Source organism: Lepidothrix coronata, unplaced genomic scaffold, assembly GCF_001604755.1.
Source record: "Lepidothrix coronata isolate B3197 unplaced genomic scaffold, Lepidothrix_coronata-1.0 Scaffold144, whole genome shotgun sequence".
Lineage (NCBI taxonomy): Eukaryota > Metazoa > Chordata > Aves > Passeriformes > Pipridae > Lepidothrix > Lepidothrix coronata.
Window position 1 is genome coordinate 139,074 of NW_016690324.1, and position 16,282 is coordinate 155,355.

General features: G+C 59.0%; 1 protein-coding gene across 2 annotated transcripts; it reads left to right on the forward strand.

The window, feature by feature from the left end:
- Positions 1–758: 758 nt before the first annotated feature.
- On the forward strand, positions 759–16,282 carry ANXA6 (annexin A6). Of its 2 annotated transcripts, XM_017827950.1 has the most exons (26): positions 759–881; positions 3,304–3,364; positions 6,309–6,393; positions 6,669–6,763; positions 6,921–7,034; positions 7,120–7,210; positions 7,320–7,399; positions 7,476–7,532; positions 7,714–7,807; positions 7,890–7,985; positions 8,234–8,292; positions 8,569–8,691; positions 8,912–8,970; positions 9,394–9,472; positions 10,335–10,416; positions 10,669–10,763; positions 11,185–11,298; positions 11,800–11,890; positions 12,352–12,431; positions 12,634–12,687; positions 13,591–13,608; positions 13,963–14,059; positions 14,336–14,431; positions 14,723–14,781; positions 15,484–15,606; positions 15,920–16,282. In XM_017827950.1, exons 2-26 carry the CDS (start codon positions 3,347–3,349, stop codon positions 15,977–15,979), a joined length of 2,019 nt encoding a protein of 672 aa, XP_017683439.1. In that variant the 5' UTR covers positions 759–881; positions 3,304–3,346; the 3' UTR covers positions 15,980–16,282. The 2 variants fall into 2 exon arrangements, with proteins under 2 accessions (XP_017683439.1, XP_017683440.1); XM_017827951.1 differs by lacking the exon at positions 13,591–13,608.

Genomic DNA, 16,282 nt, shown 5'->3' on the forward strand with positions numbered 1-16,282 from the left:
AGGCCCAACAGCTCCTCCAGCCCTGCTGCAGCTTCTTTGCTGGCTGGGGCAAAGGGTGGAGGCAAAGAAGGAGGTGGGTGAGGCAGGGAAAGAAATGGCCTCAGGGCACTGCAGGCAGTAGTACAGCCTGACAGGAGCATCCCGGAGAGGCTCAGCATCTGCACCCACACTGTGCTGCAAGGTCCTCTCACCCTGTGTCTGCAGCACTGGAGGGAAGGTCTGGGGGAAACCCAGCTCCCTGTGCCAGCTCTGGTCCTGCCCCACGGATGCTCATTGCAGAGCCTCGCTCAGCACCTTCCCCGTTAATCAGGTCCTGGGGTGCCAACCTCACCCTTCCTTCCTCCAGCTCTTGCAGAGAGTCAGGGCTGCACATTTCCCAGCCAGGAAAAGGGGGAATGTGGCTGACAACAGGACCAGCCCGGGAGGCAGTGGGGAACCCTGCTCCTGGCATTCACCAGGAAACCACAGCGGGGGGTGGGATGGATGGGGATAAAGTTTCCGTAGCTGAAGTGCTATCACCGGCATTGCCTGGCACTGTGCCTGTCGCCACTGCTGGCACACGGCCCCTGCACCCACCGGTGGGGCTGTTGTGCCAAGTGAGCCCCTTCCCCATACCGGGGCAGGGGCAGGGTGCTTTTGCGGGTGGCATTGGGTCCCCCTGCGCCGCGGGCACCTGGCTGAGGTCTGGCGTGGCAGCGGGTGTGGGATGTGTCCCTGGCCCCGCTGCCACGGCAGGCGGGGACTGGAGGGCTCATGAGCAGTGACGTCTCCGTCTCGCCGCGAGGAAACAGCTGCTCGCCAAGGACGAGCGCTCGGCCACAAGAACACCCCGAGGGCGGCGGCTGCTCCTGCGAACACCCCGGACAGGCCCCGTGCTGCCGGTCAGTGCCGGGGGTGCGGGGGGAACGGGCGGGTCTGCAAACCCACCGCAGCAGAGGGTGCCAAAGCCACCCTCCTGCGAGCGGAGGAAAGCCCTGGAAAGCCCTGGCTGGGCGGTGAGCTGTGCAAGCAGAGGCTCCCTCCAAGGGGTGTCTGCAGGGGGATCCCTGCTTTTTCCTTTTTATGAAAAATCTCTTTTTAACAAGGCCCCGGGGGGCTGCGCTGCCTGCGGGTGCTTTTTGGGGTGGGCGCTGGCGTTGCTGCGGGGCCCATGGGTGTGTCCCGGCCAGGATGCGCCTTTGTCCACGCTTTGCTGCCGCCGCGGCTGCGGAAACACCCATCCCTCCAGCTGGGATCCAAGCTGAGGATCCCCCCTGGTTTGGTACCTACCAGGTTTTGCACAGGTAAATGCACCCTACGGCACCCCAGAGGCTCGGAGCTCTAGAAAGGCAGGAAGCATTTTGACGGTGGGGTGGGGGGACCTCCCTTGTCCCACCAGGAGGATGGGTGCCGGTTTTTTTAACCCGGGGAAGCTCCCTTTGCTCCCCACAGGCAGGACAACGTGTGGTGGAGCACTGGGTGTTGTGGCCTCTGTGCTGGGGGAGACCCACAAGGCAGTCGGGCTCCTGGGGTGCAACCCCTGAGCCCAAAGCTATGAGGGAGCTCTTGGAGAGGCTGCAGGGTTGCACTGCTGGGGCGACAGAGGCTTCTGCAAAGGCTGTGCACGTAATTTAGGATTTCTCACTTTTTGTCCAGGGAGGCCCATAACCCCAGCCTCTCCACTGTCTGGGGGGAGGAGGTGTACCCCCATGCTGGGGCACTGCCGCCCCTGGGTTTCACTGTAGTTTTCACTGCCCGATGGATGCCATGTGTTTGTCCGGGCATCTTCCCAGGGCTGCTCCCCCAGCCTCTGCAGAGGTGTTGGCAGCAGTGGGGGACAGGGACAGGGCACTGCAAGGACAGGTTGGGAACTGGGTGTGGTCGGCGATTCTCCGACACTGCTGAGACAAGTTGGGTGGTCTCAGCCCAGCTGCCACATGAACCTGGAGCCAGGCAGGAGGGCTGTGCCACGGTGGGATTTCTCTGCTCCCAGGAGGGTACACAGCTTCACCGACAGGCTCCAGAGTGGCACTAAAAGGCTGCGTGGGTGGGGGTGGGATCCCTTGGCACCCACCCAGCACCCGGCCGCAGTGCGGCCCCGCTGCGTGTGGGGCACATGGGGGCTCTCCCCCAGGCAGGAGCCATGTGAAGGGTCACTGAGGCTCCCCAGCTGAAAAGGGAAGGGGAGGTGAAGGCAGCTGTGGTTTTCTGCAAAACTTCCCCCTCTCAGCAAGGATGCCTGTGGGTGCCACAGGCTTCCTGCACCCGAGTGGGGGGACTCAACCACACCTATGGCTGTGGAGTTGGGTCTCCCCCTCCATGACTGCTCTGGTAGGGATGTGCAGCCAAGCCAGGGAACTTCATGTGATTTCTCCTGCTCGCTCCATGGCATGAAACCAAACTAGTCCGGGGTCAGAAATCCCCCCAGGGCAGCCCTGCTCTGCCTTGAGCTTTTCTGCAACGTGTCTCAGAGGGAGGGTGAGCGAGCAAGGAGGGGGCCGTGCCTCATGGCTGGCCTCAGCTGACGCTCAGAGGTTCATTCATGGCCGGGCTCCATTTTCCAGCTGTTTTTCTCCCTCTGCCAGCTTCCTCGGAGCAAATGGCGCTGTCTGGGGACTTTCTCTGGGAGGGTGAGGAGAGCCCACACCGCAGTGGGTTGCAGCTATAAATGGTGCTGGTGTTAGAAAACAACCTGCACGTTACCCTGGAAACCCATCTGTGTTTCCTGGGCTCCAGGATGTGTGGGACCGGTGGTGGCCTTGATCGCTGCACGGAAACTCAGATAAAAGCCGGTGGGAGCTCGTGGGGGCTGCCCAGCCCCATCACCACGAGGCAATGGGACATCCCCAGCAGCTGGGATGGCCCCAGGGCTTGGGGGCTGCAGGGGGGCAGAAGGGGCCGGCCCTTTGCTGCTTGTGCCCATGTGTAAGCCAGATACAGCCCTCTGCACCATGCCAGCAGGAGCCAGGGGGTCTGCGGGGTGCAGTGAGAAGGGCCGGCCCTGCAGAGGATGCTCAGCCCATTTCCACATATCAGCACTTTTTTCCCCCTCCAGTTTCTCTTGGCACTGGCAGGAAGCTGCACGGGGCCCATCTGCACTGCCCCTGGCCCTTGGAGTCCCCAGCTCAGTGCCAGATACCAAAGGCTCTGGCGACCACAGGGTGGCCAGCAAAGCCCCTCTCCCTGATCCTCCCCACAGTACCTGGCATTGCCCTCCCGTGGGTACCACACCCACACCCGTGGTGGGAGCAAACCTTCCCTTAACTAACACAACCCACACAGGGGGGCTTTGGCTCACACTGACCTTTCTGTTCCCTCTCACAGCTCCTCCTTGGCCTCGCTCCAGTGATTTCCAGCTCGGGAAGCCATGGCACCCAAAGGAAAGGTAAGGGTGACCCCCACATGGAAGGGATGGGGACTGGAGTGCTGCAGAGCAGACCCCAGAGCTGGGGCAGTACATCCAACATGCAGCAAGGGTGGTGACGTGCAGGGACACGATGCTGCCCAAAGCCTGTTTACATTCCTATCTCTCCAGACAGTGCTGTCTGGATGTGATGCAGATGGGGGAAGTGCTAGGCTGGGGAGCAGGGACAGCGAGGAGCAAAAATCCTTTTGGGACCACAGTGGAATGGGGGAGAGAAGCAGGGCCGTGGGAAGGGGAGAAGAGATGTTGCACTGGGGATTTGGGCTTCCACTGGAGAGAAATCCTGCCTGATCCTGCAAAGCATGCAGCCCCACTTGGGCCTCTCCCCCCTCCCCAGCCTGGATTACTTCCCACTCCAAGCCAAGGCTGGTGCAATGTGGCAGCTGGGTGAGCAGGTGCTCCCTTGCAGCCAGGAAAATATCCGGCGTGGGTGGAAAACCCTGCCTCGGTGGGCAGCTGTGGCTGGCGTGGTACAGCCTGCTGGAAGGGGAGGAGTCCCAGCCCAGAGCCTCCCTTCTCCGCTCTGCTTTCCATTCCCTGGAGAAATCAGTCGTTTCCTCCAGCCCAATTACCTGAAGCTTCCTGCCCAGCCGAGGCAGTGATTGCTCTGGGTGGAGAAACTGAGTTACAGTGCAGATGAACATTCCCCTGCGGTGGTCCAGGACCCCAAGCAGCCATGTGGTGGGAGAGAGCGAAGCCATGCTGGGAATTTTGCTTCCACCCTCCTGGCCCCAGTGTGGCTTATTTTTAGCTGGGAGGTCCCGGACAGGCCGGGATGACTCAGAGGCTGGAGGAGGGGAGGCAGGAGGCCCATGGCAGCTGAAACAGGGGATTGAAAGCGGGATGGGGGTATGAAGAGTATGCAGAGGGCAGGATGCTGTTTCCCTCCCAAGTGATGTTTCTGCCCCTCTCTGGGGCTCATTCCCACAGAGAATGCAGGGAGCATGGGGTGATGCACAGCACTGAGCTCCTGCCTCAGCTTCCCTTGCCCCGGCCAGGACAGCATTGTGGCAAGGCAGGCAGCTCATGCTTGGAGGGTGCAGAAAGCAGGAACACAGCCTTGCTCCCCCTCTCCATTTAACCACGGCCAAAATCTTGGCTCCCCAGCACCACCTGTGCAACCCCAGCACCCTCTGGCCACCCTTGTTCACTCCTGCTGCCTCCAGGCACCTCCTTTGCCTTGCAATTCCTTTACATCTCTGCAAGACACGTGTGTGGCAGCAGCTCGTGCCAAACCAGGAAGGGTCTGGGAGCTGCCGGGAAGTGGGGCTAAATCCAGCTCTCCCGATGAATCACCTGCAATACGATCTGTTCCGTGCCCACCAGGCTCCCTCAAAGGGCAGCATCTCCTCTCGGTCCCTGCCACATGGGACACAAATGCCAGCAGCTACTCCTGTAGGAGTAGCCTGCGGGACGTGCCCAGTTTCCCTCTGGAAAAGTGGCTACAGAGGCTGGTTTCTTTCTGAAGGTGCTGGTGATGTGCAGCAGAGTTGTTGTGCTGGGATGGGACCCAGGGAGCTGTGGGTATGGAGCTGCCCTGTGTCCTGGGTTCGTTCCTGGAGGCAGAGGGACACTGGTGCCCATCTTCTCTGAGGACATGTTGGCTTTAGATGCCCATGCTGGCAACAGGCCTGGGCCTTTGTACAGCTCCTGGGGATCTTGAAGAAGCCATGCAGTAGATCCTGAGTAGGTGATTCCTGGGAGGTGCACATACCCAGCTGGCACATGGTACAAGCAGAGCCAAGGGAGGATGCTCAGTTTCCCAGGGTGCTGACACAGCTGACAGCCCCAGCTCAGCCTGGCTCCCAGCCCTCCTGTTCCCCAGCGAGACTGCTAAGGAAATGCTGCTGCTCAGCAATTCCCACTCTGTGCCTCTGTAGGGGATGCATCCCAGTTCCTTATGTGGGGTCAGGCTGGTTTCACATCTGCTTCCACCCAGAGTGGTGCTGATCTCATTTAGAGTCCGTCCCCAGGCTCCCCTGGGGTGAATTCCCACAGGCAAAGCTGACCTGCAGAGGGAGAACATGGTCCCTCCTTTTTCCTGAGGTCTCTGGGTGTGTCACTCCTGGGCTGCCCGTTGTGCATCCTGGAGGTGCAGAGGAGCAGATAGAATTGGATCATGTCAACACCCAGGATTTCTCAGGCTCCCAGGAAAGTCTTTCTCAATATCCAGGGTCTCTGCTCTGACCCCTTGGATCAGCCTAGGCCCCACAGGAGTGCATGCTGGGGCAGGACAAGCTGTTGGTAGCTCTGGTGATTCTCAGTGTTTTCCACTTAGCAGCCCATGATGATTTTGTGCCTGTAAATTTGTCTCCTTGCTTGGAGGCCATGCAGAGCTTGGGCATCCCCAGCACCCAGAGGGGTTCCCTGCTTGCAACAGGCAGTGGAAAATTATTTCCTTTGTTGTTCTGAATCCAGCCCTGATAACTCTCTTCAGCCTGGCTGCATTGCAGGGGGATCACTCTGGTCCTTGAGGGCCTTCCCCTGCATTCAGGGTGTCCAATCTTCCCTTGGGGCCTCCCATTTTCCTGCCACCCCCCCAAGGTGGTGCAGGGAACTGAAAGAGCTGAAGGACCCTGTCAACAGACCCCTTGGCTCCTGCTGGCATGGTGCAGAGGGCTGTATCTGGCTTACACATGGGCACAAGCAGCAAACAGTGATATGAGAGTGAAGGCCATGGATGTATTCCCGTGACCTGGCACACAGTTTATGCAACCAGGAGAGCAAACAGGAAAGGAAACAACTGCAGAGAAGAACAAGTGTTTATGTTTGAGGCTGAGCTTGGCCTTGGGCAACCCGAGCAGAAACGGATCTCACCTCAATCCTGCTCAGATTCAACTTCTCCTTCCCCCATCCCGCTGGGGCTGCTCCTTCCCCTTGTACCTTCTTGCCTCCTTTCCCCTAGGTCTACAGGGGCTCGGTGAAGGATTTCCAAGGCTTTGACGCCAACCAGGATGCAGAAGCCTTGTACAATGCCATGAAGGGATTTGGTATGGACACTCCTCCAGACTGTCACCCCGGGGCCACCCTTGATGTCCCCTGTTCCTTTGGTTGACCCTTGCATGGCTGGGCATCCTGCATCACCTCCCCTCTCAGCTGTCTGCTTTAGCAGTGTGCTGAAGCTCTCCTGGTTCCCTTTCCTCCCAGGGGACAGCTTGGCTCTGCTTCTCCTTCCAGTCCCGCCTCCAAAGCAGCTTTGGGCATGGCAGGATGGCTGTGATGAGCCCAGCCGTGGGCTCTCCATGACTTCTGGCTCTCCCCACAGGCAGTGACAAGGAGGCCATCCTTGACCTCATCACATCCAGGAGCAACAAGCAGCGAGTGGAGATCTGCCAAGCCTACAAGTCCCTCTATGGGAAGGTAATGGCAGGAACACTCCTGGTCCATGCTCCCACTGCAGACACAGGTGGCTGTGGCTGCCACCAACCAGCCCACGCAGGGACCCACCGCTCCCTGGACCCACTCAGAGGTGCTGTGGAGCAAAGGGTTTCCCAGCCCCTTTCTCCTCCTCCACCAGGACCTCATTGCAGACCTCAAGTACGAGCTGACAGGGAAGTTTGAGCGGCTGATCGTGAGCCTGATGCGTCCCCCAGCTTACAGTGATGCCAAGGAGATCAAAGATGCCATCTCGGTAAGGGGTGGGCAACCCCCCCGGGGCCCCTCCAAGGACACCCCAGCCAGCCCCACTGCTCATGGGGCTGTGTCTCTGCCCGCAGGGCATCGGCACAGATGAGAAGTGCCTTATCGAGATCCTCGCCTCCCGCACCAACCAGGAGATCCACGACCTGGTGGCTGCCTACAAAGATGGTGAGGGCTGGGGAAGGGCAGGGGCTGCCCTGTGCCTCCATGGGCCAAGACAAGGGCAGAGGTAAAGGGACCCAGCTCTCCAGGCCCTGACCTCTCCCTCTTCCACCAGCCTATGAGAGAGACCTGGAGGCTGACATCGTTGGAGACACATCAGGCCACTTCAAGAAGATGCTCGTCGTTCTGCTTCAGGTATGTCCATCTGTCCAGCATCTGTAGGTGGTGGGTGCCTGTGCCCTGCAGGGCTGAGCCTGTCCCTGTCCCACAGGGCGCCAGGGAGGAGGACGACGTGGTGAGCGAGGACCTGGTGGAGCAGGATGCCAAGGTGAGGCTTGGCAGGTCGCTGTGACAGGTGGCATCTGGGCAGGGACGGGGCTGGTGGCACTGGGACCATCTGGATTTGGGCCTGCAAAAGGCAGGTGGGTGCCAAGAGCACCCATGCATGGGTAGAGCCCCCCATTAGCAACACCCTGACTTGGGCTGTGCCACCCTCCCCATCCCACAAGGACCTGCTGGAAGCTGGCGAGCTGAAATGGGGCACGGATGAGGCCCAGTTCATCTACATCCTCGGCCGGAGGAGCAAGCAGCATCTCCGCCTGGGTGAGCATCTCCTGCAAGCTCGGGGTGGGCTTGAAGGTATCTTGTCAGCTCCTCCAGGCATTGCCTTGCTCTCATCCCACAGTCTTTGATGAATATCTGAAGATTGCTGGGAAGCCAATTGAGAGAAGCATTCGGGGAGAGCTCTCTGGTGACTTTGAGAAGCTGATGCTGGCCGTGGGTAAGCCAGTCCCTGAGTGGGGATGCTGCAAAAACATGTCGGTGGCCTTGCTGGAGTGGGAGGGCTCAGCACCAGGGCCAGCAGGGTCAGGGCTGCGGCTGTACCTGGTTTTATGGAGCTCAGGTAGGCTCCTTCAGGGTGGGTGGGGATGCTGGATGTGATTCCCAAGGAGTGTGGGTGCTTGGAGACTGGGGGCACTGGTGAAGCTGGGTGCTGGCATCCCTCACCATGGCTCAATTTCCCTGCAGTGAAGTGTGTCAGAAGCACGGCAGAATATTTTGCTGAAAGGCTCTACAAGGCCATGAAGGTGAGTGAATCACCTCTTCTCCACAGGGACCTCCACAGCATTGAGGGAGCTGGCCAAAGGAGGGCCCCCCTACCATGGGGTGCTTCTGGAGAGCAGGGTGACACAGGTCCATGAAGACAGGACCTGTGTGACCTGGGGTCTCTGCTCTTTCCTCCAAAGGAGTTATTCCTTCAGATCCAGGGCTGGGTAGAAACTGGATAGAGGGTCCCACATGTGGTGGGTTGAACAGGGTTGTTTGGCCATCCCAGGCTTGATGTAAGGGTTCCTCCATTGCAGGGGCTGGGCACAAGAGACAACACCCTGATCCGCATCATGGTGTCCCGCAGTGAGATCGACATGCTGGACATCCGGGAGGTGTTCAGGACCAAGTATGAGAAATCTCTCTACAACATGATAAAGGTAAGTGCTGGGGGTCCCTGGTCACCCTCCAAGCAGCTGCTAGTGCTGCCTCCCTTGTGATACCAGCACCCCTGGGAGGGCTGAGCCTCCTCCCCAGACACCCTGTGCCAGGTGTCCATCTCTAAGGACAAGGCTCAGGGAGACCCCTCTCCATGAGCCCATCCCATGGCACTACCTTGACCCTACCTGTGTGGTTCTCCATCTCCATCTGCCTTTCCAGGAGGACACCTCCGGGGAGTACAAGAAGGCCCTGCTGAAGCTGTGCGGAGGGGATGATGAGTAAGACCGCCTGTCACCCCCTCTTTGTCCCTCTTCATCCCCTTGGTGCTGGGTACCCACCTCCTGGTCAGAGCCTGGTGGAGCGCCTGGACCAGCAGCACCTGCAGGAACAGCAGTACAGGGGGCCCCGTGGCTCCTCTGCATGACCAGCCATGGTGCCATGGTCTGTTCTTGGCACATGGGAGCCCCACAGGGCAGGGACAAACCCCTGGAGGGAGGGTGCTCTGCTGTGGGATTCACCACCCATTTTCCCCCATTCCCACCCACCCAGCCCCACAGCAAGCACCTGGCTCCTGCCCCATGCCCGGCACCCAGCGGATACAAAATGCCCCTTGTAGAGGGGCATAACAGAAAGAGGTGGGGCTGCTGGTGGGTGCAGCCCCCCATGGCTCACTGTCCCCTGTCCTTGCCCTCCCATTGCAGTGCTGCAGGTGAGTTCTTCCCTGAGGCGGCGCAGGTGGCCTATCGGATGTGGGAGCTTAGTGCGGTGGCCAAAGTAGAGGTTAGAACCCCCAGCCCCCCTGTACTCTCTCTCTGCTGCCTGCCAGCTTGGGACCCCTGGCTGCTCCTCTCTGCCACGGGGCACGGCCAGCCCCTCAGCTCTGCTCTGCCTCTCGCTCCTCTCTCGATGCCGTTCTCTGGTTTTGGGGTACGAGGTTGGCAGGATGTAACCCTGGCAGGGCTGGCCGCCCCCCATGGGCTCCACTAACCCCTTCCTCTCTCTGAGGCCTTCCTCTCTTGGGGCTGTGGGTCCTGCATGTCTGTGAAATGCATCACTTGCAGCCCTGGCTCCAGTGCCAACCAGAAACCTCCTGCTCCCTGGGGTAGCCCAGGGCTGGCCAGGGCACAGCCATGCCATGAGGAATCAGCACCCTGCATGCAGCTGGAGGCATCCGCAAAAGGGTGCTTTGGGATGTGCAGAAAAGACACCCTGAGGCCTACATGCAAGGAGAATGGAGACGTGTTCAGAGCTGTAAGGAGGGTAGAATCACAGAGCAGAAGTGGGCACCCTTTCAGCGACTCCTCTTCTGGCTCTCAGTGATGTGACCAGCCCAGGCTGAGGTGTCTCAGTGCTAGGGGAGGCAGGTGTGACACAGAGCAGGACACCAAGACTTCGGGAACTGTCTGTTGCTGTCTTCTTCCTGCTCTTTGCTGGCCTGGCTATGGTTTGCCCCTTAATGGAAGGGGTGACAGGGGCGGGGACATCCTCACTGAGCCCCAGGTGCTTGCACTAACACGACTTGCTTTGGCCTCAGCTTGCCGGGTGGCACCTTTCCTCCCTCTCTCCATCTCCCTCCCTCTCCCTCCCATCCTCCCATCCTCCCATCTCAGAGATGAACCTAAACCCCTCTGTGCATCCACAGCTGCGAGGAACCGTGCAGCCCGCGGGAGACTTCAATGATGATGGGGATGCACAGGTGCTGAGGAAGGCGATGAAGGGCCTGGGTAAGTGGGGGCCAGGAGTTCAGCTGTGTCCTGTTGCTCCTCAACAGCTCCTGGGGCAGAAAATCCACACTAGCCCATGCAGGGCTGCATGGAAGCCTCAGGGGGAATAGAGAGATGGTTTTGGAGCTGTGAGAGCTCTCCCTTCCCCACCTGCCCAGTTTGTGGGGGTGGTGATGTGCCCATGATTGGGGTGACACAGCGTGGCTCTGCAGTCCCCCTCGGCCCTCCCCAGCATCACTGCTGTCATTGCAGGCACGGATGAAGGGGCCATCATCGAGGTGGTGACCAAGAGGAGCAACGCCCAGAGGCAGCAGATCCTTAAGGCTTACAAGGCTCACTACGGCAGGGTACTGCAGCCCCATCCCACCCTGCTCCCTCCTTCTCTCCATATCCTGCCCTCTCCCATGCAGAGATCGGCCCCTCACTGAAAGGATTCCTGCTAAGGGAGCAGTGGGCAGCTGAGGCACCCCAATGTGCCCTGGCATGACTCCCCCAAGGAAAACAGAGTTGTCACAGCAGCCTCCCACTGTGGGTGCCCCACCAGCCCAAGGGAGGGTGTCCCTTCCCCTTCACTTGCCCCATCCTCGATCCCGCACAGAGGACTCCAGAGCCAGGATGTCTCCAGATCCACCCCCAAAATGTGACCTTAAACCACCCCAAGGGTCTCCCACCTCCACACTCTCCTCTCCTGTTTTCTCACCCGTGTTGCTTTGACCAGTCCGTCCCTGCAGAAGCAACTGGGGACTGAACCCTCAAACGCTTTTGCAGGACCTGATGGCAGACCTGAAATCCGAGCTGTCGGGCAGCTTGGCCAAGCTGATCCTCGGGCTCATGCTGACGCCAGCGCAGTACGATGCCAAGCAGCTGAGGAAGGCTGTGGAGGTAATTGCCACACTGCTGGTGTCAGTGCCAACACGGGAGGACGAGGTGGTTTTCACTGTGGCTGCACCCGCAGGCTGTGGCCCAGGGCTGTGAGTGCCCCCCAGCTTCTCACACTCCAGGCTCTCATTTCCTCTACAGAAGGAAAGAGCAGAAAGCACCAGGACAAAGACTTAGTTTGCACTCAAGACCTGCTGGGAGCCCAGTCTGGCCTCTTTGCAGCCCAGCATGCTCAGCCAGCTTGTAGCCACAGGAGAGCCAGGGTAGGGGCAAACCAATAACATGCACTGCTATCCACCAGATGGGACCCCACTATCAGTGTACTTGGACATTTTCATGTTGGTTCCTACCAGCCCTTGGGGACATTTGCTGGACATGAACTTTTGGCATGTGGTTGCCCTGGGGTTAGAGCAGCCCCTCCTTGCCTGGCATCGTGGGGCAGTGCCACCGTGTCTCCATCCAGTCCTGGTACCTGCAGCTATCTGCCATGCCACTGTCTTCCAGGGGGCCGGCACGGACGAGAGCGTCCTCATTGAAATCATGGCCACGCGGAACAACCAGGAGATCCGGGCTATCAACGAGGCATATCAGGAAGGTACGGCACAGGAGGGATGTGGGAGCACCCAGGCCCTGGGCACAAACCATGTACAGTGTTGTGTAAGGCCCTTCCTTGGCAGCAGTTTTGTCTCTGAACTGGGTCCACGGGTCGGTGCTGTGAAGGTCTAAGAGTCCCTCCAGCAGAGCACTGCTCCTGGCCTCTCTCAATCTCACAGTGACATACCCCAGCTCTGCCATCAATGTCTCCTCTCCTGAGAGCTCTTTTGCAATGATCCCATTTCCTCCAGAGCACCTTAGCACTCTGCTCATGCTCAGGGCATTATAGCTGCTGGGCTGATCCCCTCCTCCCTGGGCCTGAAAACAGCAGATGGGGGAATCTGCTTCAGCCATGCAAGGGCTGGAAGATGGCCACTGCCATCCCACGGGCACAAAAGGCACTGCTAGGTGGGAAGCTGAGCTGCAGGCAGGGTGCAGGGCTCAGCCATCCCTTCTCCACAGCCTACCACAAGAGCCTGGAAGATGACCTGAGCTCCGACACATCGGGGCATTTCAAGAGGATTCTTGTCTCACTGGCTCTGGTAAGGGCAGCTCTCCCTGGGGATTGTCTCCTTCCTGCCCACAGGCAGTGCTAGGGGTCTGCAAGGACGGTGGCTATGGAGAAGGCAGAGCATCACTGCCTGGTTAGGCAGTGCTGCTGGACCCTGTCTGCCACCCTCTCACTTGGGGCTCTCCCAGGAGGTGTCCTCTCCCCAGCTCCATGACTTTTGTATCCAACCGCAGGGCAACCGCGACGAAGGACCAGAGAACCTCACACAGGCACACGAAGATGCCAAGGTAAGACCTGTATTGGCAGTGCTCTTATGGGCTCTGCATTAAAAAAAAAAGAGGATGTTGCATCCGCTGGTCTGGAAATGGCATCCTCAGGGAAGCAAATGCTGCTGGGGCAGGGTCTCTGTAAACTGCAGTGGGAGAGCCAGGTGAAGTGATACTTTTGGAGGTAAAGCTTCTAGGCCTGATTCTGTGTGCTCCTCTGGGCCAGGTCTTTTCTGAAGGGGGCTGGGAAGCTCTGAGCAGGGTCAAACCTGAGCTGTCGCTTTTCTGTCCTGTGCCTGTGCTGTCCTGAATGCTCCAAAGCATGGGAGAGCACTACAGCATTCCCAGCAGGGCTGCTGCCAGCAGAGGGAGTGGATGCTGCACTGCCTGCATCTCAGCCACAAGTGCTGCCTGCACCCCTGCCCATGCACTGCCTGTACCCCTGCCCATGCACTGCCTGCATGCCTGCTGCATGTGCTGCTGCTCACCTCGTCCTGCTGCACAGAAAGAGAGAGCCAGGGATGACAAGCCAGGGACAAGCCAGCCAGGTGGCACCTGACCTGGCACCACACTGCATTTTGTCGGCAAAGCTGCTCTTATCCCTCTGCCTGCGCCTGGCAGAGGTGGGCAGGCTGATGGGAGCCAGCCCATGGCTAGGCAAGGACACTCCCTGAGGAGCAACAGGCACCCAAGCCCCAGGGGTGGGGGGCTCACTTCATTTGGCCAAAGACCACTCTCCCAAGGTACTGGTGTAAAGGCCAAACTGGAGGAGGACACAGGTCCTGCTCATGGGGAAGCAGGGGAGCTGGGGACAGGTAATTTTAAGGGATTTTGCTAGACTTCCCTTGCTTTGTCAGGGAAGGATAAAGGTTGAGCAGCACCTTTTGACCCTGTTGTCTTCCTGTCTCTCTCTCTCTCCACCAGGTTGTTGCTGAGACCCTGGTGAGTGCCTGCCCTTTTGCTCCTCACCCTTCTGCATGTTTGAGGGGATGCTGTGGTCCTGGGGTGCAGGGCTGGGGCTGGGAATTGCAGCCCCACAAACTGGGCTCTTCTGACCACATGCTCGGGACTCTGACATCCTTGCATCAGGGTAGAAGACAAGGGGACAGATGCAGGAGGGCACCTTCCTGCCCTTGGGGACTGATTCTGCCCATTGCCTGCATGCAGCACCTGTGTTCCTGGCAGCATAGGACACAGGGCTGGCTTCCCTGGCTCACCAGAAGTGGGAATTGCCTGATCCCCTCTCTGCCATACCCATCCCCTTGCCTCCCTCTTCACTCTTGGTTGCTCTTCCAGAAACTCGCTGATGTCTCCAGCAACGACTCCAGTGACTCCCTGGAGACCCGCTTCCTCAGCATCCTCTGCACCCGCAGCTACCCCCACCTCCGCAGAGGTAGGACCACATTTCCCCACTGCAGCTGGACCCTCAGCTTGCATTTGGGCTGGATGGGATGGGGGTCTCCCCAAGGCTGAGGTTGAGCCCTGTCTCCCCAGCAGTGGTGGGGATGAGACAGTGGGAGGAGATGGTGTGGCATTTGAGGTGGCTACTTGAAGTCACCCAAGCCTGCTCTGGTCCCACCTGGTCCACGGCTGAGGCCTGAGTCTCCTGAGTGCCCAGGGCTGGGATGGAGTGGCTTGGCAGTGACCCTTTCCTCTCCCCCCTCCCCAGTGTTCCAGGAGTTCATCAAAATGACCAACCACGACGTGGAGCACGCCATCAAGAAGCGGATGTCGGGAGATGTGAAGGACGCCTTCGTGGCCATTGGTCAGTGCCTGGCGGGTGTTCCCTCAGGACAGGGCTCCCTGCAGGGCAGGCAGCCCCTTTGCCTGCCTCTGCCCAGGCAACATGGTGGCAGATTCCTGCTGCCTTTGGGCCATGGAGACTCCCAGTGTGGTGTGGGGTTGAGGCATTTATAGGGCATCCTACTACGGGGCCAAGCCTGCACCATTGTACCAAGGAGGGCTCGTAGTTGACCCAGTGGGTGGCACAGCTCCTTGCTGTGACATGTCCCCTGGGTGCCATGAGCCCACTTTCCCTGCCCTCTGTGTGTTGCAGTCCGGAGTGTGAAGAACAAGCCGGCCTTCTTCGCTGACAAGCTCTACAAGTCCATGAAGGTGCGGACAGGTTCTCCTGAGACTGGGCTGAGGAGGGGGCTCTGCTGGGCAGACATCCTTTGGGACTCAGTAATCCCATGACAGGGATGGGTTTTGTGCCCTGGCTGTCCCTGAGGGGAGTAGGGCAGGGCTGAGCTCAAACCAATACCTGGGGACAGCAGGAGATGTGTCAGGCTGGTGTCTTGCCAGAAGCAAGTCCAGCATATGTCCAAGGAGAGATCATAGAACAGTTTGGGTAGGAAGGGACCTTTAAAGGCCGTCTAGTCCAAACCCCTGAAATAAGTAGAGACATCTTCAAGTAGGTCAGACTGCTCAGGGCTGCATCCAGCCTGGCTTGGAATGTTTCCAGGGATGGGCCTTTCTGGGCAACTTGTGCCAGTTTCACCACCTTCATTGCAAAAAATTTCTTCTTTATACCTTTTCTATCACTACAGACCCTGCTAAAAAGTCTGTCCCTATCTTTTTAAAGCCCCCTTTAAGTACTAAAAGATTGCAATAAGGTCTCTCCAAAGCCTTCTCCTATTTAGGCTGAACAACCCCAACTGCCTCAGCCTTTCCTAACAGGAGCGGTGTTCCAGCCCTCTGATCTTTTTTGTCGCCCTCCTGTGGACCTGATCCACAGCTTGGACTGTGCTGGAGATGCCAGGTGGATCTGTGAGCCCCAGTCCCTGCAGGGTTATTTGTTCGAGCTCCTCCTTGCAGGGTGCTGGCACAGATGAGAGGACTCTGACCCGGATCATGATTTCCCGGAGCGAGATTGACCTGCTCAACATCCGGGGCGAGTTCATAGACCTGTTCGACAAATCGCTGCACCACATGATTGAGGTGAGGGGATAGGGATGTCCCTCCCCCGCTCATCACCTTGTCTGGCTGAGCCCTGAGCCCTGAAGGGACCTGAGGAGCTGTGAGTGCTGGCATGAGTGGTACAAGGGCTGAGCATCACCTGGGGAGGGGGAACATGCTCCCACCAGCCTCAGTGGTGGCCAGTCTGGCTGTAGAGAGGATGTGCTGACATCTTCCACTGCTGCACAGATACCTGCAGGGTGGCCTGGACATGGAGCCGTGCCTTCCCTGTGCTCAGCACCTTGAACTGGGCTTCCCCAGGGCTGTTTCTCTGACGTGGGTCTCCCTCTTGCAGAAGGACACCTCTGGCGACTACCGCAAGGCTCTGCTGGCCCTGTGTGGGGGGGAGGACTAGGCGGCAGCGGGGGCCCCTTCTTCGTGTCTGAGCCAGCACCCACCCACTGCCTTGATGTCACCGCAGCTTCGGGGGCTTCAGGGGACACTCGGTTCCCTGCACAGGACGACTCACTTTGCGCTGGACAGCGGCACCACATTGCAAGCGGGGGAGTCTCGGGGAGGGGAGCAGAGGGGTCTGGGTAGGGAGATTGTCTTGAAGCAAAACACTTCATACCCAAACCTGCCACTAAGCTAGGAATATACCCAGATTGAAAAGACAATTTCAAATCTGATTAATAAAACCTTACTGTTGCTGACCCTG

Coding starts and splice junctions, on each gene's coding strand:
- ANXA6 (XM_017827950.1), top strand. Junction 8,293..8,568: donor GGCTCTACAAGGCCATGAAG/GTGAGTGAATCA, acceptor CCTCCATTGCAG/GGGCTGGGCACAAGAGACAA. Junction 10,417..10,668: donor GAAGGCGATGAAGGGCCTGG/GTAAGTGGGGGC, acceptor CTGTCATTGCAG/GCACGGATGAAGGGGCCATC.